Consider the following 27,176-nt stretch of genomic DNA (forward strand, 5'->3'; position numbering starts at 1 on the left):
CGGGCTCTATTTCTCCATATGTTGCAAGAGAACCATTTCAGAATCACCAAGTGTCTCCTAGGCAGCCATGAAATTTTGTCTGAGTTATCCTATCAGCCTCTTAGCTGGAGTCGCAGGGATCATGGCGTTGCGCTGACCCTTTTCAAATACTGAAGTGTGCCATCTCAACGACTGCAGAAGCCCAGCATTTCCCTGGCCTACCCGACACATGCAGCACCAGCAGTAAGACTCACTCGTGGGCTTGGTCCTGAACCACTCACCTCTACTGTCTGCACTGAATTCCGACTCACTCCTACTTTTCCAGCTTTCCATCCAAACTTTCTCCACACTTGCTTTCCTACCAGGCAGACGTGGTGCCTTCAACAGACTCCCCAGAGCACAGGCCCTGTTCAGCTCCTGCTGACCTCATAATCACACACACGACAAAATTTCATACATAGCAAATTGGTGAATTTTCTCCTCAAACTTAACTCTACCCCTTCTCCTAACTTGCCAAATTCAGGCTAAAAGACCACCAGAGGAAAGCAGCTACCGATTTTAAATACCAATCATTCCTCCAGAAAAGACAGCAACATCACTAGCGTGAATGAGATGATGGAATTTTCTGGTCATTTTCAAACCTCTTAGCTAATCAGAACTAGAGGCGCTTCTGACTCCAATGCCAGCTTGCGGTGCAATGGATCACTTTTGTAGGGCCTTTGTGGGGCCTTTGTAGACATGGTCTTGTAACTCCTACCCAAGTGATTGGGTGCGACTCTGTGATAGGGTAATTGTGGCCCACCAAGGGGACTGGTCTGTTTTGCCATCCCGCTGGGCTTGAAATGAGCTATCCCAGAGGCAGGGAAGAGAGGATCCCACCACCAAGAACAGCCAGGAGCGGAGAGCATGGCCTTTGGACCTGGGACGCCCATGCTGAGAAGCTCTTGGACCCAGGAGACACAGCAAGCTGTAATCCTGAAGACGGCAAGAAGCAGTGGCAGGAGAGACCGCACAGTGGGTTTCCCGCCTCACAGAGCGAGATAGCCGGTACTCCGCGTCCGTCTTATGAATGAACGACTTGTATATACAGGTGATTTTAAAAGGCATGGTTCTTTTGATATATAATTTTATTAGAGCCAGAGGTGATCATTTCTTCCAGAGAGATAGCCTGAGTGCCTTTGGGCACAGGCAGAGGGCCAGGGAGAGGCATGCCTGCAAGCACAGCTGGGAACAGGCTGCCCTGACGGAAAACCTATATCCTTAGTGTTCCTGAGCCTGAATTGTACCTGTTACTTCCCTAATAAACCCCATAATCGTTGAGTATTGTCTGTGAGTTCTATGTGGCCATTGCAATGAATTATCAAACCCAGCAGAGAAGTAGGGAGTGCCGTGGGAGGGATCATTGGTGTCAGACTTTGTCAAAATGGTGGAGAGAGGAGGCATGTCTGACCTCCGCCTCATAGGAATCGGGTTCGACTGTTGAGCTTGTGAAGTTAGAGGAGGTCAGACACCTCCCCCACACCGTTTTTACACAGCCCTTGCATCCTCTCCCGCTTTACCCCGTACATGTGGAGAATAGCGACTTTTCACTTTAATGTCTTTGGCACCAATGTTTAAATTCAGCCAGCATTACAGTAAATATTTTTATTGTTAGTTTTACCAGAAAAACTTGTATATATAGGTGATTTTAAAAGCCATGATTCTTTCTGATATATAATTTTATTAGAGCCAGAGGTGATCATTTTTTTCAGAGAGAGAACCTCCAGGGTTAGAATGGAAGACAATAAAAAACAGATTTCACTTTATAATTTACTGTTATCAAACCATGCTGGGGCACGTTAATTCCATCATGAGTGTGATTTACATTATATAAGAAGTCAGTAATAGACAACACAAGCCAAAAACCTTTATTCTCTAATTTCAAGTCAAATACCAATTTCCTTAAAATCTGAAGACAAAATAAAAAGTGTTTCAAATAGCAGCAATCAAACACTATATACGTCTGTAATGAGGTACAGTAGTCAACTTTAAGCCTCATGTTTGCCAGGGTTTAGCTGAAATTACCCTCACTAGTTTCTTAGATTTTTGTCAGTCTTGTTTTGGGGGATATTTTGCCTTATCAGGCCTTAAGCAGAGAACACTTTTCAAACACGTTAATAACCCATACTGGAATAAGGTACAGATGGTTTTCTAACTCTTTAGGGGCGTGAGTTCCTATGAACACAAGTGAGTACCCCAGGTATCTCTGAGCTGGGCAGTTTCAACAAGATCATTTTCCCTCTGGGGCCAAGGTCTGTGGTTTGATCTTCCTAGCAGCTTCCAAAACAGAAACTGGGTTTACTTTGTCTCCAAATTCTTTCTCTCGGTGCTCGAGAAGAATGCCCTGAAAGGAAACAAGAGGGAATGTCAGTCCTCACCGTGGGGACACCGGCTCTCTGTCAGGCTCTGTGCTGGGCAAGGACGCAGATCCACGAGGCCTGGCCCTGCCCCCAGGAGTTCAGCCTGAAGGGGAAGGCAGACACGGGCACCAGGCTGCACCACAACACGAGGTCTGTACAGTAGCACTTGGGCGGCAGGAAGTCACAAAGGTGATGAGGAAGGCTGCATAAATGATACAGCACTCTGCCTGGCTGGCCCACAGAAGGTAAGAGAACAGAATGAGCTAACGCCAAAGAGCCCAAAGGTGTGAAGTGGGGCTCCGAGGTCAGGCTCTGAAAGACCATCAGAAAAGTGGGAGCTTCTCTTTCCTTTAGTCTTCCTTAGAAACTAGAGCCCGCTGACTTGTGATGAAGCCAGATGCTTCAAGGTGCAGAATACCATACCCCAAAGTCATCCGAAAGTGGTAAAAAAGATAAAGGAACGTGTTTGAGACCAGCATCAAGCAATCTTTGTTAAAGAGTTGTTTGACCCATTATGTACAACTGGGAACTCATTTTAAATAAAAAAGTAAACATCTGTAAATATGCTCACTATGGAAGTCCCAAGCATGCTGTGGTGACGACAGGGAGGCCAATCAGGATTTCTGATCTACCTGCTCAGTCAAGCGTTACGCAGTCATTAAAACTCGGAGCAAGACCACGTAATGACATGGAAAAATGTTCACAAGACACTGCTAAATGAAAACAGAACATCTAGTCCAGTAAGACACCCTTCTGTAAAATAACCAAACAGAAAGCTCTGTTCTGATGGACGGTCCACAGGTGGCTGAGCTCAAAGAACAGGCCCCCACTCCCCCCACCCCCGCTTTCCACTGCTCTGTTGTTTTCAAAATCCCTATAGTGCACACCTACCGCTTCTTCAAAGATGATTCACACAAAGGCAATCCCCACTGAGCGGCACCTGGCACAATGGGACTGCAAAACCTGCTCCCAGTCAAACTTCCACCAGGGCAGGCGAGGGGCAGGGCCTCCAGGGAGCACCAACAGAGTCAAACAACACACCCAGCAACACCAGGAGCATGCCAGCCAGCTCAGAGAGCCCATGAGCACCAAGTGAGTCATGGCCAGGCAAGAGGCGGCTGGCCAGGGGGCCGTGCCCTGCCCCGGGGGTTGCGGGGAGGCAGAAATGGAGAGTGGGCAGGGACCCCAATGCCACAGCAGGAAGAGGCTAAGCCTCGAGGAAGTTGCCTGCCCAGGTGTAAGGGTACCTGGAAGGGCTCTTGGGAGCCATCCGGAGAGAGGCTATGGGCAGGAAAGGGCAGGGTCCCTGGAGCAGGGCAGATCTGAGCTCCACTAGACCACTGATTAGCTATGAGTCTTTGAGTTATTTCATATCTCTAGGCCCACATCCTTACAGGTAGACGGGGATAAAAATACCTCACATTCCCGACTAGTTGTGAGAAGAGGATTGATCATGTGTATGACTACCTGGAACAAGGCAGACGTTCACGGCGGCCATGATTACTAAGACCTTCTGATATACATATGAAATAGATCTGGCCAGGCCATCAAGGACAGACAGAAGAGAAAACCAGAAAATCAGCACATATGTCTATGCTCAGTCAGAGACCGCATCATGCTAGCTTTTGATACAGACAAGCTGTACAGCTGCCAAGGTTTAAAGGGCAGAGATTATAAAATAAAGCTTACAATGGGAGGACTTCTATTCCCACTAACTAAACGGGGACAAGTCTACCACTACCAATGACAGCAGTGAGCGCCACCCAGGCAGGCCAAGCCTGTCCTCAGAGATGGGGCCAAACGCCAGCGCCGCGCCCCAGGTTGGCAGCCACGGGCCTGGAGGACGGGCCTGGAGGTCAGGCTGTGTTTCCCCTGCACCTCTCTCCTTGCACTTGAGCCCACATCCACCTCACCCAGTCCCCGCTACACGTCCACCCAGCCTCTGCCTGCACCCCCCGGGGCAAAGCTCCCCTTGGCTGTCTGTAATCTGCGAGGCACACCTGCTACCTGCCTCTCAGCCCACAGAGAGCTCCCCTTTCCTCTGCAGAACACCCCCAGGGCCCAGGCCGGCTCTTCATCTCCATAGCAAGGAGCTGGTTCCTCGCCAGGGCAACCCTGACACCAAGACCCTCGCAGGGAAAAGCAGCTCTCCCCACATCTCTTTGCCACTTCCCCCAATTAGGTCTGTTTTCATTCCTTCTTTCCTCTTCACTTTTCCCACCATCTGTCCTTGGTGGCCTGGGAACACTACAGGGAACTGACTCCCTGACGGAGACCCAGGTAGCACTGCCGATAGGATGGGCTTCGGTGTGAGGACAGGAAACAGAAGCCGGGGTTCAGTACCCAGCAGCACCGCCGATCACCTGGGCTCCATGTGCGGCCACCCGCCCCGGTCTCAAGTTCCTTGTCTGAGAAACGGCCAAGCCGTCGGCACCCCTCTGTACTGAGAGATCGCGTATGTGAGACTGGATGTTTGAAAGGTGACAATTCCCTTCCCTGTCTTCTCATATTCCTTGGCTTTCTGGAAGGGAGGCTGGGAGACCTGAAGTATGGAAAGTCAGCCCCGCCTGGGTATCCCGCTCACAGACGCAGACATGCACAGACACGTAAATGAACCCCTAGGAAGTTACCTGCTTTCCCGATCCCACCACAAAAACTCCTCCAAGGATAAAACCTTCGCCTTCTAGGTTTCCAGAGAAGCCTCCGTTCCGGGCCCGGAAGAAGTTGGACCAGACACCCAGACGGACAAATCCCATAAACATCATCTTCCGCCTTTGGGGACCGTAAAACTTTTTCTGCAGGAACAAGACAGATAGAGCCCACATCAGTAGCTGACTGCCTGCCTTTCCCTGAAGGAAAGGTTCTGAATAGGGCATTCCCCTCAGGCAAAGACCCAGCCTGCCAGTTCACATCCTCCCTTCCACCCAACACAGAGACCCGTCCAGGAACACCCTCGACCTGGCCGAGGAAACACAACACCCTCCTGGGTGCAGCTTCCGACCGCAGGGCAGGCCTGACCTAGGGGAACAGGTCTGCAGCTTTTCACTGTGACCTCTCGTTAGTGACACGCAGGGCACCTGTGCCCGACAGGGTTCTAACACGCCTACATTCTGGAGAGATGCGGGAGAGGTGAAGAACCACGCTCAGAGAATTAGGGTCAGGGTCTGTGCTAGACCCTCGCCCGCACCGCAGCAGGAGCCCGGTGGGTGGGGTTTCAGCTAGTCCCTCACCTCAGAGCTCAAACGTCAGGACGGGCTTCAGTCACCACTGGGGGAGCCACTTCAGGGCCTGGTCATGCTCCCTCTGCTCAGGGCATCAGGACAGCCCCCCAGGCTCAGAGAAGCTGGAGGGAAGGCAGCCTGCAGCTCCAGGCCAGGTACCTCCTGGGCCCCAACCTCTCACGGCTAAGCACAGCGCCTCAGGTCAGTCCATGTCTGACGGGCTCAGCACACACACCTTTTCATCCAGGAAGATTTCTCCTTTGAAATACGGCTGGAAGTCCTTCACTTCAGTCCTGATGTGCTCCTTCACCACCGCGTAGAGGGGGACTCCCAGCTCATCCAACTTGGGCTTCAGGGAGGACAGGTCTGCAGCCTCCTGCAGGAGACAGGAGCTCAGGGTGTGCGTGCCCGTGGTTCTGCAGCCACAGACACCCACTTCCCCACAAGCCCTGAGCGCAGGTGGCACTGAACGCAGAGGACAGAGGCAGCAGAGCCGCCGTACCAATCAAGGCGTGTGCCGCCCAGCATGAGCCCGTCCCAGTTAGGCACTGGGCCTTGGTGCAGGGTGGTCGGGCCTTCTCCCCAGCCAAGGCTTGCTGTCTTTCCACGGGGGAAGAAGTCCTGACGACAGAGCCTGAGCCCAAACATAATCCTCTGCCCGTCACCAGGACGCTCCTCTCTTTCCCCCTCTCCCAGCCCTCCCACGCTCTAGAACAAACTAGCACGGGGGCCTATCAGACAAATACTCCTGCTGCGTAAATGGCTGCCTCCAGGCCTTTGCTCAGTCCATCCCCTCCCTGCAACGACCCTCCTTCCCTCTCCAGCGCAAACCCTACCCTTGGAGAGGTATGCCCGTGCTCCAAAGTGCCCCCTGGCCAGCCTGGAGTGAAGCCCCCATTCTTGGGCACACCTCACCTGCCCTGCCTGCTGACATTTTCTGTCCCAAGTCTCTGTGTTAGGACTCAAGTATTGTCCCTTAGGTTCCCAGAGGGGTCTCACAGTTAGAAACTACGTCTTCCATTTCTTGGTATCCTTTCATGCCTAGCACATGGCTGAGCGTACAGAAAGCATTAGACACCACATGGAAAAGTCTGAAGGTGGCCGATGGGGAGGGTGCAGCCGAGCTGAGTGGGACAGACGGCCCTGGTTCTTCTGGAACGTGCCGGATGAATAATCGAAACTGCATGTGTCATGGGAGAGCTCTGACCTTAAGAACAAATTACTTTTTCACATGTGGTGTAAGAACTGCTTGCCTCCAACAAATACACCGCTGTATGGTGGCAACTATGGTTAACTTGTGGTTTGTCTTTTAGAACAAGAAAAAAAGCACAGCAAACAAAGGCGGGCTGATTACCGGACACTTACCGAGGGCATCAGTGCGTGGCAACCTCTGCGCCAGCGCGGAGAGGGCAACGTGCAGTCAGCTGTAGTCAGCAACTGCCTGTTTGTCAGCTGGAGTTAGTCACTTTCCTGGGCTCCTTCCTCTAGGTTTGTCATTGTGCAAAGCCACGAAGTAGAAACTGAGTCACACGCCTCTGCCCCAGGTCACTCAAAATGACTCACACCCCCACCCTGCATCCCTCTGGAAACCTAAGTTTCCACAAAATGCTCTGCCAGTGCACGGTCAGAGCAGAGGAAAACAGGTTACAATCAGGGACAGCAGCTGCTCTTCGAACCTTTCGGGTTTAACGGACATGGAGAAATCAAGTCACAACAGGCTTCCGTGTTGGTATTGGGAGCCAGGAACCTTTGAATAGTGTAGGCTACATAGCGAGGTGGAGTTAGGTTGCAGATGGAATTAAGGTTGCTATCAGCCGACCTTAAAATAAGGAGACCATCCTGGATCATTTATCCAGGTGGGCCCCGTGAAATCACAAGGGTCCTAAAATGTGTCTGAGTGGTGTGATGTAAGAAAGACTCGAGTGGCCACTGTTGGCTTTGAAAATGGAGGACGGGGCCACGAGCCAAGGCATGCAGGCGGCCTCCAGAGGCTGGGAAGGCAAGGAAACAGGTTCTCCCCTGGAGCCTCCAGGAGGAGCCAGCCCTGTGACACCTGACTTTAGCCCAGTGAGGCCCATTTAGACTCTGACCTCCAGAACTGAGATGATACAGCTGTGCTGAGTCTGCGGTAACGTTACAGCAGCCGCAGGAAACTCATGCGGCCCCCGAGAGCGGTGTGACTCTGTCACAACCTCTCTGCGCCTGCTTCCGCTTGCAGAACATGAGAATAACGACAAGCTTTATTTTTCAGGGATTCAGGTGAGGAACTAGGAAGATAACGAGCCTAACAGGTAAGGCACTGCAGTGTATCATACACATCCCCCAGTGTAAGCCGGCTCTTGGCCAGCCCAGCCGGGTAGGCACAGGGGAGACCAGCCAGGCTGACAGGAATGCCTCTGGGCCAGGACAGTCAGTCAGAGGAAGGGGGGGCGACAACCAGGACAGGACTAAGTTGTCTCCGGAAGAGGGATCCCGTCATTCCCAGCTCTCCCCTGGCTAGACAATGACATCAGCACTCAGGTCTTCTGCCTCTAACGCAGGCTTGACCGCCACCTGGCTGTGTAACTATGACAGGTCCCCCAGCTGCCCTGGCCCTCCGTTTATCCACCTGCAAAGTGGCGAGGCGGGACCCCAGTCAGTCCAGCGTTCCCTCCAACACCAGCATCTTGTCCTTCGACAATCACAGCTCCTGCCTTCCCTCGATATGCTGAACAGAGGACAGTGGCTGCCGTTTGTGGGGCCAAGCTGGAGACCGCCCAGTCGAGGAACTCTCATGCCGACTGCGCCCACACCGTCGGCACGCCTGACATCTCGCCGAGCATCAGGTGCAATGCCGAGGTTCACACAGCAGAGCAGCAGAGCTGCCAGCTCCAGTGTGTGGCACTCAGCTGTCCAGGGAAGACTCCAGGCAGGTCCCAGAGCGGAGAGACGGCAGGTCATCCTACAAGTGTGACCTTGCAGAGCTTCCCTGTATGCGCAGCTGTGCCACTGGCAAGGGCTGGCCACCCTGCATCAGTCATAAACCAGACTTCTCATCTCCGTAAGCCTGTCCCTGTCCTGAACATCAGGTACACGGAATCGCCCCCTCCCTGCCCCTGATGAAAGGGGAGGAGAATCCAGGACACAGGAAGCACAACACAGGGTAAAGGGTTTGGGAGTACCAAAAAAAGCCAGATGTGTCGTAACCCCAGCAGGAGATGGTGAATTGTTAAATTAACAGAAACAGAGCATACGTCAAAAGAAATACCCAGAGAAAGAACAGAGACCAGGCCAGTGCTCACTGAGGCTAAAGCGGGCCTCCAGACCCTTGGTCCTGGCTGGAAATGCACGGCCCAACCTGACAAGACCCTTTAACTGGGCAGACCCTTGAATGCACTCACCTCGCGACACAGGAAACAGCCTGGCCTCCGCACAGCCATAATCACAGCGCCTTTCTCCTCCCAGAGCTCCTTTGCTTTGAAAGTCCTGGGTTCTGAGGGAAAAGAAAAGGGTATCCCGTGATCTCCCCAGCCCAGCCCACTGGACTTCCAGGCATCAAGCAAGTCCTCAAACCCCTGGGCCCCGTCCCCAGCAGAAACCAGGCCTAGTAGAGGGCAAGGATGGGCACTTCATGGGTGGGACAAGGCAAGCAGGACACAGTCAGGGCACACTCAGACTCCGGAGGAAAATTAACGCAGCGCACGACTGTACACCCCAAGAGTCCTACTCGCAATCTGTTTTTACACTTGAACATCCTAAACTGACAGATTATTGGAAAAGAGCAATTTCCTTTTTTTGCTGGTGTCACTGGACATTGTAACAATCCTTTAGGGCAGAACATGGCCAAAATCTAGAAGTGATTGTAAACTTTCACAAAAATAAGCCCCACTCTTAAAAATGTATTTGAAGACGTTAAGTCAACAAATTAATTTTTTTTTAACCTAAATATGTTAACTGCAACACTCCCGAGAGGGGAGGGCAGACGGTGCCAAGAGGAAGCTTTCAGGTAGTACAGGCCTGCCCTTCAAGCCCAGCCCCTGCTCGGACTAAGCCGGAATCTAGCTGTGTGCGTGCAGTGGGGCACCTACTTCCCCTGCTACCCTCAGGTTCCTTATGTGACTTGTAATAGTAGCAATGGTAGCGACCACTCTGGGCTGCGGTATTAAAAGACAGACGGACATAAAAGTGTTCACCACAGTGTCTGGGAGGAGAGAAGTGGGGAGGGCTTGACAAGGATAAACCCTTCTTATTTAGTACTTCCCAGAGGGATCCATGTCCACCCAGCAGGGATGCCATGTCAGGAAAAAAAAGGGGTGGGGTGGGGAAGAAGTCTATCATCAAATGAGACTGGGAAACACTGGGTTCAACTAAGTGAAACAGGTCGCTTCCTGGAGGGCTTCTTAGTCCCTTACCAAGGTGGCCCACATTATCAATCTGCACATCACAGCTCCTGCCTTCCCTCAGCACACTGAACAGAGGACAGTGGCTTTCCATTTGCAGGGCCAAGCTGGAGACTGCCCAGTCGAGGAACTCATCCTACAAATGTGACCTTGCAGAGCTTCCCCATATATGCAGCTGTACCGCTGGGTAAGGGCTGACCACCCTGCATCAGTAATAAACCAGACCTCTCATCTCAACAGGGCTACCCCTGTCCTAAGCATCAGAAACATGGGATCAGATAAAGAGTGTTTCCCAAACTTATTTGACTCAGGAACCCCTTTTCATGAAAATCTCATAAGCCTGGAATTACTTAGAACACAATCTGGAAGGGCTGGTTTAGTAAACAACTGTACAGTATTACTAAATATCATGGAGCAATTTGCTAATATAATCACAGAGAGAAGAACAGGAAGTGACAAACTCTTCTGGTAAGGAAAAGCTAAAATGTAAAGGCACTTACACCAAGACCACAACTATGTAAAATATGTACGTATACATGAAAAAGAATGTGCATAAATAAAAATAAGTATCGCGTTGTTGCTTAGATGCCATCGAGTCACTTCCAACCCATCGTGATCCTGCGCCGTCCTCACAATCACTGCCAGGTTTGAACCTACTGTGGGAGCCACTGTGTCAATCCAGCTCGTCAAGGGTCTGCCTCTCTTTTACTGACCCTTCACTTTACCGAGCATGATGTCCTTCTTCAGGGACTAGTCCTTCCTGATAACATGTCCAAAGTATGTAAGACAAAGTCTCACCATCCTTGCTTCTAAGGAGCATTCTGGCTGCATTTCTTCCAAGACAAACTTGTTCTTTCTCCTGGCAGTCCATGGTATAGTTAGTATTCTTTGCCAGCACTGTAATGCAAATGCATCAATTCTTCTCAGTCTTCCTTATTCACTGTCCAGCTTTCACATGCATATGAGGTGATTGAAAATACCATGGCTTGGGTCATGTGTACCTTAGTCCTCAAAGTGACATCTTTGCTTTTTAACACTTTAAAGAGTTCTTTTGCAGCAGATTTGCCCAATACAATATGTCATTTGATTTCCTGACTACTGCTTCTGTGGGTGTTGATTGTGGATCCAAGTAAAATGAAATCCTTGACAACTTCCGTCTTTTCTCCATTTATCATGATGTTGCTTATTGGTCCAGTTGTGAGGATTTTTGTTTTCTTAATGTTGAGGTGTGATCCATAGTGAAGCCTGCAGTCTTTGATCTTCATCAGTAAGTGCTTCAAGTCCTCTTTACTGTCAGCAAGCAAGATTGTATCATCTGCATATTGCAGGTTGTTACTGAGTCTTCCTCCAATCCTGGTGCCCTATTCTTCTTCATACAGTCCAGTTTCTTGGATTATTTCCTCAGCACACAGAATGAGTAAGTATGGTGAAAGGATACAACCCTGACGCACGCCTTTCCTAATTTTAAATTATGCAGTATCCCCTTGTTCTGTCTGAACGACTGCCTCTTGGTCTATGTACAGTGTGATGGTTAAGATTGTGTGTCAATTGCACTGGGCCATGATTCTCAGTGTTTATATGTGATCACTCCCATGATAGAGTCTGCTGTGAGTAGCCAAGCAGTTGAAAGGGAGTTTCCTTGAGGGTGTGGCCTGCATCCGAATATAAGCGGACATTCTGGCTTTTTGCTCGCTCTGGATCCTGCGGCTGCCTCCTGTTTGTCTGACCTCCAGTTCTTGGGGCCTGAGCTATCAGCTTATCTGCCGATCTTGGGATTCCTCAGTCTTCACAGCCTGTGAGTGGGAGCCCTGCTCTCCAACCTGCTGATCTAGCCCCTGTGGCTATGTGCATCAAGAGAAGCCTCTATCCTGATCCAAGGACTTGGGATGTTCTGGCCTCTACAATCGATGAACCATTTCTTTGACATAAATCTCTTTCAATATGTTTATACGCTTTACTGGTTTTGCTTCTCTAGAGAACCCAGCCTAAGACATACAGGTTCTGCATGAGCACAATTAAGTGTTTTGGAATTCCCATTCTTCACAAGGTTATCCATAATTGGTTATGATCCACACAAATGCCTTTGCACAGTCAATAAAACACAGGTAAACATCTTTCTGGTATTCTCTGTTTTAGCCAAGATCTATCTGACATCAGCAATGATATCACTCGTTCCACGTCCTCTTCTGAATCCAGCTTGAATCTCTGGCAGTTCCCTGTCGATGTACTGCTGCAACCATTTTTGAATTATCCTCAGCAAAATTTTACTTGTATGTGATATTTATGATATTGTTCGATAATTTCTGCATTCTGTTGGATCACCTTTCTTTGGAATGGGCATAAATATTGGTCTCATCCACTCCGTTGGCCAGGTAGCTGTCTTCAAAATTTCTTGACATAGATGAGTGAGCACTTCCAGTGTTCCATCCGTTTGTTAAAATATCTCAACTGGTATTCAGTCAATTCTTGGAGTCTTGCTTTTTGCCAGTGTCTTCAGTGCAGCTTAGACTTCTTCCTTCAATACTATCGGCTCTTGATCATATGCTACCTCCTGAAATGGTTGAACAGCAACCGTATCTTTTTGGTATAGTGACTCTGTGTATTCCTTCCATCTTCTTTTGATGCTTCCTGCATCATTCAATATTTTGCCCATAGAATCCTTCACTATTGCACACTCAAGGTGGGAATTTTTTCTTCAGTTCTTTCAGCTTGAGAAACGCTGCGCATGTTCTTCCCTTTTGCTTCTAACTTCAGGTCTTTGCACATTTCATTATGATACTTTTCTTTGTCTTCTCAAGCCACCCTTTGAAAGCTTCTGTTCAGCTCTTTTACATGATCATTTCTTCCTTTTACTTTAGCTACTGGGCAAGTTTCAGAGTCTCTTCTGACATCCATTTTGGTCTTTTCTTTCTTTCCTCTCTTTTAAGTGACCTTCTGCTTTCTTCATGTATGATGTCCTTGATGTCATTCCACAACTTGTCTGGTCTTCAGTCATTAGTGTTCAACGCATCAAATCTATTCTTGAGATGGTCTCTAAATTCAGGTGGGATGTACTCAAGGTCATACTTTGATTCTCCTGAACTTGTTTTAATTTTCTTCAGCTTCAGCTTGAACTTGTTTCTGAGCAATTGATAGATATGTTTCACAGTCAGCCCTGGCCTTGTTCTGACTGATGATATCAAGCTTCTCCATCATCTCTTTCCACAGATGCAGATGGAATTATCGGTCATTTAAAAAGTGTTATTAAATTTTTCCTAATGTTGCTAGCTATACAGCCTTTTCAATAAAAAAGAGCTGTTTAGAAAGAAAGAAAGCAAAAAAAAAAAAAAAAAAAAAAGTAACACCGAGTCCCAGCGCCTTGGAAAAGTACTGAGACCGGCGGGTCACCACTTACCCTTCCCCAGTGTTTTCAGTTCTATGTCCTCCAGATACTCCAGCGTTGCTTTCTGGGGTTTGGACAGAAAGATGTCTGTGTTGGCCAGAAGCAGTGCCACGGCAGCAGCCCCGAGGGCCCCCACACCAATGGACCACATCCCCATGGTAAAGAAACTTTGGTCCTGAAGGAAAGACATTTCTGGAGATTGAGAGGAAGGAAGAAAGCGTTACTGCTCCCACAGGATAGCTGGAATCTGATCTTCCTTGCAAGGCTGTTGCTGGGCGGGCAGCCAGCCAGGAGGCACGGAGACGAGGGGAAGGAAGGGACAGCAGCGTCAGAGATGAGACCACACAAGGGCTGCTGAGCATCTGCTGCTACAAGAGTCTAGGGATCCCACAGTCACATGGCAGCTCCTGCCCGGAGGAGCTCACCAAGTAGCCAGGAGCAATGACAGAGACCTGCCAGCCTTTCCGGATGCTTCTCTTGTCTCCTTCTCCCCGACCCCCAAGGCTGTGGCCCTGAGTCTGTGGTGCCCTTCCACACTACATCCCCTCATTCCCCTCCTGGTCAGTACCTGTCTCCTTCACAATCCGCTGGCTCAGCTATTGCCTCCCTGGGGAAGGGGCAGCTTTTTCTTCTGTGATCAGAGGAGACTCAGAACACCAACCACACCACGCTGCTACCTCTCTTTCCTCCTCTTCAGTCTTCAGTGCCTGAGAAACAGAGCCCACAGCCCACCATCCAGCCCGTCAGTGCCTGCAGAACCTCGCTCATGGGAGGTATGTACTCTCAGTAAATTTCCACCAACTGCAAATAACTTTAGTGCTTACTCATTACAGAAATAAAAGAAGCTCATGGAAAAAACAAAAAAGAGACACAGTACATCTACCACTCAGAGATGATCACTGTTAAACTCTGGTATCTCATCTGACATTTTTTTCCTGTGAACAGAGCTACACGGATGATAGTTGACTGAATGGCAGCAGAAAGAGCAAGGTGCTGGAGGGTCTGCTGCAGCAGAGGGTGGGTGCTCTGCCACTGCAATGGAGTTGCAGGCAGGTCCTGCCAGAGTCCAGCCTTGTCCCCAGCTCAAGCCCAGGTGTCTCACTGAGACTCCTTCCAGCTGGGAGGCCTTGTGCTTCTGGGTGGGAGCTCCTGGAAGCAGCCTAGCCCCGCACCAGAGGCAGAGACCCAATCCAGCCTTCTTTCTCCTGACAACCACTTACAATATCTCCCTTTCCATTTGGCCCTCACGCCATCCTAGCATCTGGCTTATATTGGGGCCTTCCTCCCTAAGGACCAGTCTGATTCACTGAGGGGAAGCCTGGGTGCGTGGGTGGGCAGCCCAACTAGCCTCACACTCACCTCTCCCTTGCAAGAGCTGGCTGAGAAGAGAATTCTTCTAAAGGACTGAGCAAAGGCCTGGAAATCCTTGTGACATGCCAAGGGAGGGCGCTGCCAGGGGCCCACCACCATAAGGCTGGGGTGGGAGTAGCTCAGTGATGGCGACTTTGGGGGGAAAGAGCAGGACAGACTAGAGTATGCCGGCCTGAGCAGTTCAGTCAGGAAATAAAAGGGAGCTTCCAGGCAGGGGATGATCAAATGAAAACAGCATTGAAGAAAGAAGAACTTGGCATCTCAGGAGAGGAAAAGGTGGGGAGGCCAGTGCGTGTGTGGTGAGGGTGGGCTGGAATCTTAGACTGGAGGGACTCTGCTGGGAGTCCGTGGTCCTGGACCGCAGCCCTGGCATCACCTGAGGCCTCGTCAGAAACCACTCCACAGCCCCACATCAGAACTGTGGCACTCCACACCACCTTTCCTTCAGATCAGCAGGCAGGTCACATGCATGCTAAAGTCTGAGAAGCTTAGTCCTAGAGCAAAGCATGCAGGATTTCGTGCCTGGCTGGCCATAAGCCACAGAATAAAGTACAGCCTTTGGGGCAGGCTGGCCTTGGACAGCTAGGCCCTACTCACTCCCCAGGTCACTGTGGGAGGGCAGCCATGGTTCTAGTAACACAAAAGACACAAACATATCTCCATGCTACTGCCTGCAGGCCCCACCTTGTTCTAGTCTCAAGACCCAGACGCCTCTTCAGGAAGCCTGCGGAACCCTGCCCACCCCCTACTCCCACCCCAAGAGGTGTTTATTCACTGCCTTCTCTCTTGTGTGTCACACCTCACCCACGACCCTTCCAACGTGTCTGACAAACTGACATGGGCCCACGTTTGTCCGTTCCTCACCCCAAATCTCCGATGGCCGGCACAGGGCCTGTCGTCAGTGTGTCTGACATGAATTTAGAATTGATGGCAAAGACGAACACTGATGGAAGGCCAAAGTTTTGGGTCACGCAGGAAAGAACAACCTTCAATGGGCCTGCTCCAATCTTTTTATGTGGCCAGGTTACACCTTACCGGATTACAGCTCACAGAACAATTGGGGGGAAACCACATCTCTCACCTGCTGTAAACAGGAGACTCCCCGGAGCCTGGAACAATCTACCTTCATGCACTTCCAAAGCCTCCCTGGCATCCTGACGTGTATGACTCAGAACACGTGGCTGGGTCCCTGATCAGATCTGATAAACGCCTCTGAGTGAGCACACAAAGGCCAATGCAGACCTACCGTACAAGAGGATTCATGTCCACTCGTGGGACACATCAGTGCATTTCCAGAAGTTCAAGGACCTTCACTGTCCCCCTTTCTTAAATAGCACTTCGGGAGGACACAAAACTAAATGACACACAATTCTCAGGCAGATGCAGACCTAGTACATAGATAACAGAAATGCCGGTGGGAAGGCGAGGCACTGGGGCCACTATGGGAATGTGGGGATGAGATGCGGTAATGTCTGGCCTGGGCAGACACAGGAGGACACAGAGGGAAGTGGTTTGGGGGCAGGTGTAGGACTCAGGGGCAGGAGGAGAGGGCTGGGAAGGGCCTGCGCTAAGCAGCAGGCTGACTGGGGGATAGACATCTGTGCCGAAGGTACCCTGAGAACTCAAACGTCCATGTTCCAATGGTCCCCTCCACCCCTCACGTTCAAGGGCAGATGAGCGAGAGGTGAGCTTCAACACTACCTGGAGCCTTGCTTTCCACCCCCTGGCTGCGCTGCAGCGAGTGTGAGCAGAGAACTGGCCCTTTGGTGGCCCTCACCCTCAGGCCTGCAGCATTGGGATGTGACAGTGCTACCAGGACTAGGGGTGAGAGGTGGGCTGCCCAGTGGGCCTCACAGCGGGCTCCTCTGCTGGGCGGGAGCAGTGAACACCAGTGAGAGGGTGCAGGGCCAGCCCCTGGGCCAAGGGCCCCCAAAGCTACAAAGCATTCTCATCTCAACATGTCCTAGAGTGTGCCCACGGAACCCTGCTTCACAGTGAGGGCACACAGCTACCCACCCCGAGAGAGGGGCAGAGAGCTTCAGGATCTCAACGAGACAACGCCCTTCCACATGGGCCTCGGCAAACCAGCACGCACTGAGTGCTACTAGATGTACGTGTCCTAGTTTGACTGGCACAGCAGTCTTGTGGTGCAGATGATCGTGTCCTACAGTGACAACACGGAGGCTCACAGAAGTTCACAGAGCCAGCAAGCAGCAGTCCTTGGGCCCAGATCTCCCAGTCCTTCCCGTCACACCTTGACTCTTACACCTTCAGGAGAGAGTTTCTGCACATCAAAGGGTAGGAGCCCCTCTGTCTCAAAGAGAAAGAAGACCAACTTAGTTTCTGAGTTATCAAATAGTCAAACTGTATTTACTCTAAAGGAAATTTACCATACAACAGATGTCCCTTCTCTTCCCTCCCCTTTCTATGCTACGGAAAGGGTCAGTTTCTCTGAAAGCTAACAGCAAGGCTGTTTACAGAAGACACAGCCCCCACCTGATGCAGCCAGTTTTCAGTTCCCCACCGCAGCTATCTGCTCGGTCCTCTCCCACAGAAGGTGAAGCCAGAAGACCACAGATAACAACAGCTGTGGCAGCTCAGGGTGGCAGCTCTGCTCTGGGGTGAGCGTGGGGGTGCAGGACAGCTACGTTCCCTGGGCCAAGGTGGCTCCATCCTGCCCCAGGCCTCATTTCCCTCAAATCCAAAACTGGGGGGAGGAGGGGTGCTGGGCAAGGTGAGTACTAAGGCTCCTAGAGCTCCCAGTGACGTCTCCTGATTCCATCAAAGCCAGCTCCCCCCTGGAGTCTGCTCATTCCTGGTTCCTCCTCACAGCTACGCACCCCACCACATTTCCATGTCCGGCTCATCTCTTCACTGTCACCTCTGATTCACCAGACGCCTCCCCTCCCAGCGCATACCTGCCCCCCATCCCCAAGCTCAGGCAGTTCAAACCATCCGCAACATTGACACCCGTTCCTGCTGACAGAGGCTGACTCACAGCGAGGGGGAGTGGGTACGAGGCAGGCAGGCATCAGCGAGGGCGCTCAGAGCTCAGGCACTCCACAGATGGGGACCAGGCCACTCAGAAGCCCGGGACTCCTCCAGCTGCCAACAGTCAACCTCCAGGAAACATCAGAGTGGGGACCTGCCAGGGCCCCCCAACCCTTCAAACACTTGAGCAGAGCTCTGAGTCACTGGCAGTCATGCAGGCTGTGACACTGACCGAGTGCCAGCAGCCTCCCGCTCTGATACCCCGCGCAGCCAGTGGAGCAGAGCCCGCAGTGCAGCGCCCTGACAGTCAGCTGCCCCCCGCCGCTGAGGACACAGTGTGCGTTCCCGTGTGAACACACGCACCTCGTATGGCGTGTAAGCAGGGGTGCCGTCCCTTTCTCTATGGCTCCTGGGGCCCTTGCCCAGGAAGTCGCCAGCAGCTCCCGAGGCCCCTCGTCTGCCGCCCGTCCTTCACCTCCCTTGCGTTTTCTCCTTCTGCCACGTCAATGGCTCCTCTCCATCCACACGCCCTTCCTGGACGACCCACCTACTCCCAGGGCTTCCACCACACCTTGCCACTGACTTCCAAGTCCCTATTGCTATTCTGGACCCAAAGTTTCCACTTGCAGGTTCTGCAAGCAACTCAGCTGCACCGTGTCCAAAACCGACCTCCTCCAAATCAGCTTCTCTTCCAGAGTCTCCAAGGTGAGCAAACGGTACAGCCAGAAACTGCGAGCCACGTTTCACTCTTCCTCCTCCCTTCTGCCCACATCTCACCAGTCACCAAGTTCTGTCCATCCTATAAAATGTGTATGCGACCCATCCTCCTCTCAACCTCACTGCTGCCGTCCAAGCCAGCCCCACCTGGCCTGTCTCAATAATGGCAGAACTGGCCTTGGCTCAGCTCCAGTCTCGTCCTCTACAGCTCACACTCCATGCTGTAGCCAGAGCGATCCCAACGCACCGTCCCACGCTTCCAGGCCCTCACCCAGACTGAACCCCAGCACAACCGGCAGGGCCCCTTACCGCTTAGCCTCAGTCCCACAATCTGGCCTCTTCCCTGTCACTTCACGGCCCATCAGACCACTCCAGGTGCAAGGACCACAACACGTGCTGTCAAGCCTCCACACTGACAAACGTGTTGTTTCCTTCACCCAGAATGCCCTCTCACCCAGGCCAACCAGGTGAATGCCTCTTTATTTGCAAGGTCCAGAACAAATAACAGTCTCTCCAAAGCCTGTTCCGAAAGCCTCCAACTGCAGCCACTCTGATTACATAGTGTGCGTGCATGTGTGCACACACGCACCTTTGTGTTGTACAAGCAAACGGACTCTGTATTTTAGTTATTATGTGGCCGGCTCCACAATATGCTCGTGCAACCTGAGGACAGGGGCTGTGGTCTTACCCGTTCTTGCTTCCCCAGTACTGAATGCAGATCCTGTAATTAGCAGGCATTCAATGCTTAATGAAGTGATCTGAATTTCACTCTTCAGATGCCACAGTGAGGCAGAGCTGGAGCTAAGGAAGGTCATTCTAGACAGAATGACCTCACAGAAAACACTCAGGCCTGGGGCTTAGGAGACCTCTGGATGGGTCCCAGCTCCACTGCTCACAGGCAGGATGATCTGACATAAGCTACAAACACACTCTGGGCCTAGGTCTCCTCATCTGTACAGAGGAAGGAACTAGAAAATCCACGAGGTGCTCTCGCCTCTAAAGCACCACGTGATCGCAGCTACAGGAGTCTGATGTCCAGAAGGCCGTGACAGCACCCCGTATACTGCCGTCTTGCTGGGTATGCATGCCCTCACTGCCTGCCTCCTCCCTTGGCCTGACTGCCAGCTCAGGGAGCTGCCTCTGGGCAGCATCTGGGGGTTAATGCATATCTGAAGCAAGTAGAGACAGTGCCATATCCCAAACATCAAAGCTACACCAGCCCAGCCCCACCCAGGGGATCCTCCCTCCTCAGAATTAGCCGGCCTGAGGCAGAGAGAGGGAGAAGCAGGAAAGGGGTGCTGACCTCAGGCCCTCAGTGAACAAGCCTGGAAAGAACGCTTCCCTTCCTTCTCTGCTCTCTGCTGTTCCTCTCTCCTTCCTGCAGTGTTCTTGCTCAACCCCTCTGCGGAAACTAAGGCCCAGAGAAGGGGCCGACTAGTCCACGGTCACACGGGTGGGGGGGTGGGCGGGTGCCAACGGCTACGCCAGCACTGGGGTCAGGGTCTCCCATGGCTGTTTATACTGCACTGGATACTCCTGGTCCCAGGTAGCCAGCCAGGGACCCCTGGCCAGGCTGCCAGGGGAAGCACCCGGAGGCTGGAACGCTGTGGGGATGGGGCTCGGGAAGGGGGCCGTCAGAGGGCGGGCTCAGAGCAAGACGCCTCCTGAACAGGGCAGGAAAACCTGGCAACCAGAGGGACACCAGCCTCTCCCAAGCCCGGTCCTTTTCAAGCAGCTTAGAAACCAAAGCCCTTACTCATATGACTGAAAAGCCATTCTCCACCTCTGCTCCCTTTAGTAACGAGGCACTGCCAATTCTGGAAGACAAAGAAGCAGGCTTAAAAATGCTGGTTTAGCAGCCTGATGACAGAGGCCCCCAGGGCCCCCAAGCACAGCAGATGCCTGCAAGTGCCACGGAAGTGTTGGTAGCTGCCGCTGAATCGGCCCGACTCGTGGTAGCCCGTGCACAAGAGAACAAAACACTGCCCGGTCCTGAACCATCCCCAAGACTGGATGTAGATCGGACTGCAGTGATCCACAGGGTTTTCACTGGCTGATTTTTGGAAGTAGATTGTCAGGCCTTTCTTCTTAGTCCAGCTTAGCTGGAAGCTTCACCGACAACTGGCCAGGAATCAAACTCAGGTCTCCCGCATGGAAGGCAAGAATTCTACCACCGAACCACCAATACCCCCACCACAGCACTGGCCACCTGCAGTGAGCCCTCCCCAACTCCCCGTCTAAAACTCCCTGCTTTGCTCCCTGGGATGACTGTCTGTCCGACTTGGGACCAGCCCTCCTCTCAGATGCCAGATTCAGAAAGTCCTGAACAGATGCTGAAAGCAGAACAGTCAGCTACTGGGAAACTGAGACACTGCTGAGGGTGACCCAGTGGGGACTGGGAGAGGCCCTTCCCTTTGACTGGTGAGCCTGAAGCTGCAGAGACCCCAGCAGATGTGGCCACTGTGCCCCTCGCTTGTACAGCCTCCTGTCTGGGCTCAGAATGCCAGCTCTGTTATGTCACATGGCTGTGGGCAGGAGGGCAAGGCTGATACCATAAAAGACACTGGGCTTCAGGGCAGAAAAGCTGGGCTCTCACTCTTCAACCCTGAGAGGTCACCATGTCCCTTGGAGCCTCAGTAGCTTCTTCTTAAAAACAAGGGCACTCTGAACATGAGATGAGCAATGTGAAGCGCGGTGAAGCACTACAGAACTGAAGGCAGCATTCTCTCTTCTCTGCAGGGCTTAGATTCATTAACTCCTGACGGTGAAGCATAACAGACACGAAACACGAAAGCGCTCTCCAGCCGTGCCCCTGCAGTCCTGCCTCCTGGCTGAAGTTCTAGGTCTGGTGGGAGCCTCTGGCCCGACTGTCCACTCCACAGTTCACTCCTTGCCGTTCCTTCAGCAGCTGCCGGCCCTGCCTTCTGTGTCGGCAGTGCCAGAGAAGGCAAAGGGCACAGCCCAGCTGTACTCTCCCTGGGCTAGAGGCTACAGGGCTCAGAGGTGAGGCTGCCTCCCTCCGGGGGCCTCCACACAGCTCTTGCCACACAAGCCTCAGGCGGGAGACTCGGAATCTCTGCTCAACATTTCACAAAGAGGCAAATGCCCAGCGGGCATGAGAGCTGCGTTATTTCAGGGATCCTGAGACCCTGGGGCTGAGAGCCACAGAATTCCAGTCCTAACCACCCTTCCTGGGTGCCATTTAGGTGACCGCTGATAAAACACTCCTGAGAAACGATTTCTGTCTCTCTTTAGGAGCAAGAGATAGCAAGTGAATGGCATGTCCTTACAAAGGGGGGTGAAATGCGAAGTGCATCAGACGAAGAACAATGAAGATCAAACAAATTCCGATTAGCCGTATGAATCTGTACATGGCGTCAGTAAACAGGGATGATTCTTGAAATATCTCCTACAGAACTGCAAGAATCAAAGGATTAAATGTGTAGGAAGTGTTTTGTAAGCTGCAAAATGACATAAATGTGAGGTATAATTCTTCTGATTCTTACTCATTTCCACGTTAGCCAATGACTAACCCTAAAACAAGGAACTCTGGTGACACAATGGTTAAGCACTCAGCTGCAAACCAAAAGGTCAGCAGTTCAAACCCACCAGATGCTCTGTAAGAGAAGCGACCTGGTGATCTGCCCCTGTAGATTACACACTAGGAAACTATGGGGCAGTTCTACTGTCATACAGGGAGGCTAAGCACCAGAATCCACCACTTGACTGTCAGTTTGTCGTATGTGGTGGCTTGTGTGTGGCTGTGATACTAGAAGCTATGCCACCGGTATTTCAAACACCATCAGGGTCACCTTTGGTGGACAGGTTTCAGCAGAGCTTCCAGATTAAGACAGACTAGGAACAAGGACTTGGCGGTCTACTTCTGAAAAAACTGGTCAGTGAAAACCTTATGAACACTGTCTGATATAGTGCCAGAAGATCAGCCTCTCAGGTTGGAAGGCACTCAAAATACGACTGGGGAAGAGCTGTCTCCTCAAAGTAGAGTCGACCTTAATGACGGAGATGGAGTCAAGCTTTCGGGACCTTCATTTGCCAATGTGGCACGACTCAAAATGAGAAGAAACAGCTGCAAACATCCATTAATAATTGGAAGGTGGAATGTACCAAGTACGAATCTAGGAAAATTGGAAGTTGTCAAAAGTGAAGAGGAGGGGACATCTATGTCAATTGACAAAACATAGCTCTTAAAGACAATGTTCTACTTCCTACTTTGGTGGGTAGTGTCTGGGGTCTTAAAAGCTTACGAGCGTCCATCTTAAGATACAACTATCAGTCTTTTCTACTCTGGCACAAAGGAGAGTGAAAAAAACTAAAGACTCAAGGTGCCATTAGTCCAAAAGACTAATGGATCACATGAACCACAGCCTAGAAGACCAGAAGAACTAGATGGTGCCTGGCTACTACTACAGATTGCTCTGACTGGGATTACAACACAGGGTGCCAGACAGAGCAGGAGAAAAATGCAGAACAAAAGATCAAATTGACAAAAAAGACCAGACTTACTGGTCTGACGGAAAGTGCAGGAATCCAAGATTATGGCCCCTGGACACCCTTCTAACTCACAATTGAAGCCACTCATTCACCTTTCAGCCAAAGATTACGCACGCCTATAAAACAAACAATAACACCCATGAGGAATGTGCTTCTTAGATCAATGAAGTATATGAGACCAAGTGAGTAACACCTGCCCAAACACAAGGACAAAAAGGTGGGAAGGGAAAGGAAAACTGGACGAATGGAACCAGGGAACCCAGGGTGGAAAGGGAAAGGGGGACAGTACTGACACAATGCAGGGATTGCAACCAATGTCATGAAACAATTTGTGTATAAATTTTTGAATGAGAAACTAATCTGTTCTGTAAACTTTCACCTAAAGCACAATAAATAAAAAAAAGAAAGAAAAAACAAATATGAAAAGGAACGCATAAAGATTGATGTCCAGGCATTTTTGTTGCTGTTGTGTGCCATCGAGTCGATTCCGACTCATAGCGACCCCACAGGGCAGATCAGAACTGCCCCACAGGGTTTCCAAGGAGCAGCATTAGTGAGCTGAAACAGACTGCTATTGGCCATTTTGAACTGGACAATCATATGGTCTACTATGCCAGAAATGAAAAGTGAAGAGGAATGGCGTCGCAGTCATCGTCAAAAAGAACATTTCAAGATTTATCCTGAAGTACTGTGCTGTCAGTGAAAGGATAATACCCATTAGCCTACAAGGAAGACCAGTTAATACGACTATTATTCAAACGTACGCACCAACCACTAATGCTAAAGATGAAGGAATTGAAGTTTTTCACCAACTTCTGCAGTCTGAAGTTGATCAAACATCCAGTTAAGATGCACTGACAATTATTGCTGATTGGAATGTGAAAGCTGGAAACAAAGAAGGATTGGCAGCTGGAAAATATGGCCTTGGTGATAAAAATGATGCTGGAGATTGCATGATAGAATTTTGTAAGACCAATGACTTATTCAACAACATAAATGACTTACTCAACAACATAAATGGTGACTATAGGGTTGCTATGACTCAGAATCAACTCAAAGGCAATGGGTTTGATTTTTGATTTTTTATACAAGTGGACCTCGCCAGATACAATACACAGGAATCAAATCGACTACATCTACAGAAAGAGATGATAGAGAAGCTCGATATCATCAGTGTCAGAACAAGGCCAGTGGCCAACTATGGAACAGATGGAACAGACGATCAATTGCTCAGATGCAAGTTCAAGTTAAAGCTGACTAAAATTAAAACAAGTCAGCCAGAGCCAAAATACAACCTTGAGTATATCTCATCTGAATTTACAGACCATCTCAAGAACACATTGAATGCACTAAACTCTAATGACCGAAGACCAGACAAGTTATGGAATGACATCAAGGACATCATATATGAAGAAAGCAAAGGCCCATTAAAAAGACAGGAAAGAAAGAAAAGATCACAACGGATGTCAGAAGAGACTCTGAGACTTGCTCTTGAACATCGAGTAGCTAAAGCGAAAGGAAGAAACGAAGTAAAAGAGCTGAACAGATTTCAAAAGGCAGCTCAAGAAGACAAAGTAAAGTATTATAATGACATGTGCAAAGACCTGAAGTTAGAAAACCAAACGGGAAGAACATTTTCAGCATTTCTCAAGCTGAAAGAACTGAAAAAAAAATTTCAGCCGCGAGTTGCAACGTTGACGGATTCTCCAGACAAAACATTGAATGACTCAGAAAGCATCAAAAGAAGATGGAAGGAATACACAGAGTTATCGTATCAAAAAAGATTTGGCCAATGTTCAACCACTTCAGCAGCTATCAAGAACCAACTGTACTGAAAGAAGAAGTCCAAGGTGCGCTGAAGGCACTGGCAAAAAACAAGGCTCCAGGAATTGACGGAATACCAACTGAGATGTTTCAACAAACCGATGCAGCGCTGGAAGTGCTAACTCATCCATGCCAGGAAATTTGAAAGACAGCTACCTGGTCAACTGACTGGAAGAGATTCATATTTATGCCCATTCCAAAGAAAGGTGATCCAATAGAATGTGGAAATTATCAATATCATTAATATCACATGTAAGTAAAATTTTGCTGAAAATCATTCAAAAGCGGCTGTTGCAGAAACTCAGGCCAGATTCAGAAGAGGACGTGGAACCAGGGATATCATTGCTGATGTCAGATGGATCCTGGTTCAAAGCAGAGAATGTCAGAAAGATGTTTACCACTGTTTTACTGACTATACTATGCAAAGGCATATGACTGTGTGGATCATAACAAATTACAGATAACATTGCAAAGAATGGGAATTCCAGAACACTGAACTGTGTTCATGTGGAACCTGTACATATACCAACAGGCAGTCGTTGGAACAGAACAAAGGGATACTGCATGATGTAAAGTCAGGAAAGTTGTGCATCAGGGATGTGTCCTTTCACCATACTTATTCAACTGTGCGCTGAGCAAATAATCCAAGAAGATGGAATATATGAAGAAGAAAGTGGCATCAGAATTGGAGGAACACTCAATAACAACTGTGATATGCAGATGACACAACTTTGCTTGCTGAACGTGAAGAGGACTTCAAGCACTTACTGATGGTGATCAAAGACTACAGCCTTCAGTATGGATTATACCGCAACATAAAGAAAACAAAAATCCTCACAACCGACCAGTAAGCAACATCATGATAAATGGAGAAAAGACTGAAGTTGTCAAGGATTACATTTTACTTGGATCCACAATCCACACCCATGGAAGCAGCAGTCAGGAAATCAAACAATGTACGCACTGGGCAAATTTGCTGCAAAAGACCTCTTTAAAGTGTTAAAAAGCAAAGATGTCACTTTGAGGACTACGGTGTACCTGAACTAAGCCATGGCACTTTCAATCACCTCATATATATGCGAAAGCTGAACAATGAATAAGGAAGACCGAAGAATTGATGCCTCTGACTTAGCGTGTTCGCAAAGAATATTGAATATAGCATGGACTGCCAGAAAAACGAGCAAATCTGTCTTGGAAGAAGTACAGCTAGAATGCTCTCTGGAAGCAAGGATGGCAAGACTTTGTTTCACGTTTATGGACATGTTATTGGGAAGGACCAGTCCCTGGAGAAGGACATCATGCTTGATAAAGCAGAGCGTCAGCTGAAGAGAGGAAGTCCCTCAAGGAGATGGACTGACCCAGTGGCCGCAACAACGGGCTTAAACACAGCAATGACTGTGAGGATGGCACAGGACCTGGCAGTGTTTGTACACAAAATGGAGGATTTCAGACGACCGGCTATGCTCCAAGGAGGCAGGGTTCACATTCTGAATCCCAATTCTCAGTCTCTAGGGCTGAGAAGGAGCATGGAAGACTACGAGCTGGCTCCTGGGCAATGCTTTTCAAAATAAACCATGGGTAATTATTTTCCTTTTCTATCATCTGCCAGGCTCAAAGGAAAATACATTAAAATTAAAAAAAAACAAGAACTAAATTGGGATCTGGCTAATCGGGCTGTGGAACCAGCAAGGTGTGGTAACAAGAGGCTCCTGCGCACAGCCTTGTCAGGCCGCCTTAACTTGGGGTGGGGGCCTGGGACCACCTCCACCATCTCCTCCCTTCCCCGCCGTGTTCATCGTTACATCCCCAAACCCCAGCGCCTGGTTTTAAACCTTAGCGTTGGGTCCTCCCAATTTTAAGTGACGAGTTTGCAACCTGGGCAGGAGTGGGGTGTGCGTCTCTGAGACTCTGAAGAAAACTAGAACAGCTCGCCCCGTCGCCCCGCGAACACTCGACCCGCGCTGGCAGAGACGAGGACGGCCAGGGCCCAGCCCGGGCTCGCCCCGTCCTCAGCCCCCTGTCCCACGGCCGGTGGTGCTGCCCGCCTCGCTCACAGACTGCAGCCCGGCCGGGAGCTCCCACGGACCGCGCAGCCCGGACCGGAGGGGGCGTTGCTCTCCGCGGGCGGTCTCCGCTCTAGGCCTGCAGGTGCGCCCGCGCCTGGCCGGCTCCGAGGGAGCACCACGCGGCCGAGGGGCGGACTTCATAAGCTGGGCACCTAACAAACCCGCCACCGCCGGCCGGCCCCAGCACCCCACCGTGCCTCGGTTTCCTCACCTGCGCCTCGGCGGACCCAGCCTTCGCGGACGTCACTTGCCTCGCAGGGCCCCGCGCGCAGCACTACCGCCGGCGCTCCCGTTCCGTCTGCTCTCGCGCCTGGCACCCGGCGCCAGCCCTGGGG

The 27,176-nt window shown here is 50.6% G+C and overlaps 1 protein-coding gene across 3 annotated transcripts; it reads right to left on the bottom strand.

Moving 5' to 3' along the window:
- Positions 1–1,004: 1,004 nt before the first annotated feature.
- PRXL2A (peroxiredoxin like 2A) lies at positions 1,005–27,176 on the bottom strand. Of its 3 annotated transcripts, none has more exons than XM_023740892.1 (7): positions 27,053–27,176; positions 13,929–14,067; positions 13,373–13,535; positions 8,980–9,071; positions 5,835–5,975; positions 5,009–5,173; positions 1,005–2,362 (listed from the first exon to the last, which is right to left on the bottom strand). In XM_023740892.1, the coding sequence occupies exons 3-7, from the start codon at positions 13,515–13,517 to the stop codon at positions 2,249–2,251; spliced, it is 657 nt and encodes a 218-aa protein (XP_023596660.1). In that variant the 5' UTR covers positions 13,518–13,535; positions 13,929–14,067; positions 27,053–27,176; the 3' UTR covers positions 1,005–2,248. The 3 variants fall into 3 exon arrangements, with proteins under 3 accessions (XP_023596660.1, XP_023596659.1, XP_004386586.1); XM_023740891.1 differs by having other exon boundaries at positions 13,373–13,552; XM_004386529.2 differs by lacking the exon at positions 13,929–14,067 and having other exon boundaries at positions 13,373–13,552; positions 27,053–27,104.

The sequence above is a fragment of the Trichechus manatus genome, unplaced genomic scaffold, assembly GCF_000243295.1.
Source record: "Trichechus manatus latirostris isolate Lorelei unplaced genomic scaffold, TriManLat1.0 scaffold00166, whole genome shotgun sequence".
Classification (NCBI taxonomy): domain Eukaryota; kingdom Metazoa; phylum Chordata; class Mammalia; order Sirenia; family Trichechidae; genus Trichechus; species Trichechus manatus.

Coding starts and splice junctions, on each gene's coding strand:
- PRXL2A (XM_023740891.1), bottom strand. CDS start 13,550: ATGTCTTTCCTTCAGGACCAAAGTTTCTTTACCATGGGGATGTGGTCC. Junction 9,072..13,372: donor ACTGAAAACACTGGGGAAGG/GTAAGTGGTGAC, acceptor CTTTTCCCTCAG/AACCCAGGACTTTCAAAGCA. Junction 5,174..5,834: donor AAATCTTCCTGGATGAAAAG/GTGTGTGTGCTG, acceptor TTGTTCCTGCAG/AAAAAGTTTTACGGTCCCCA.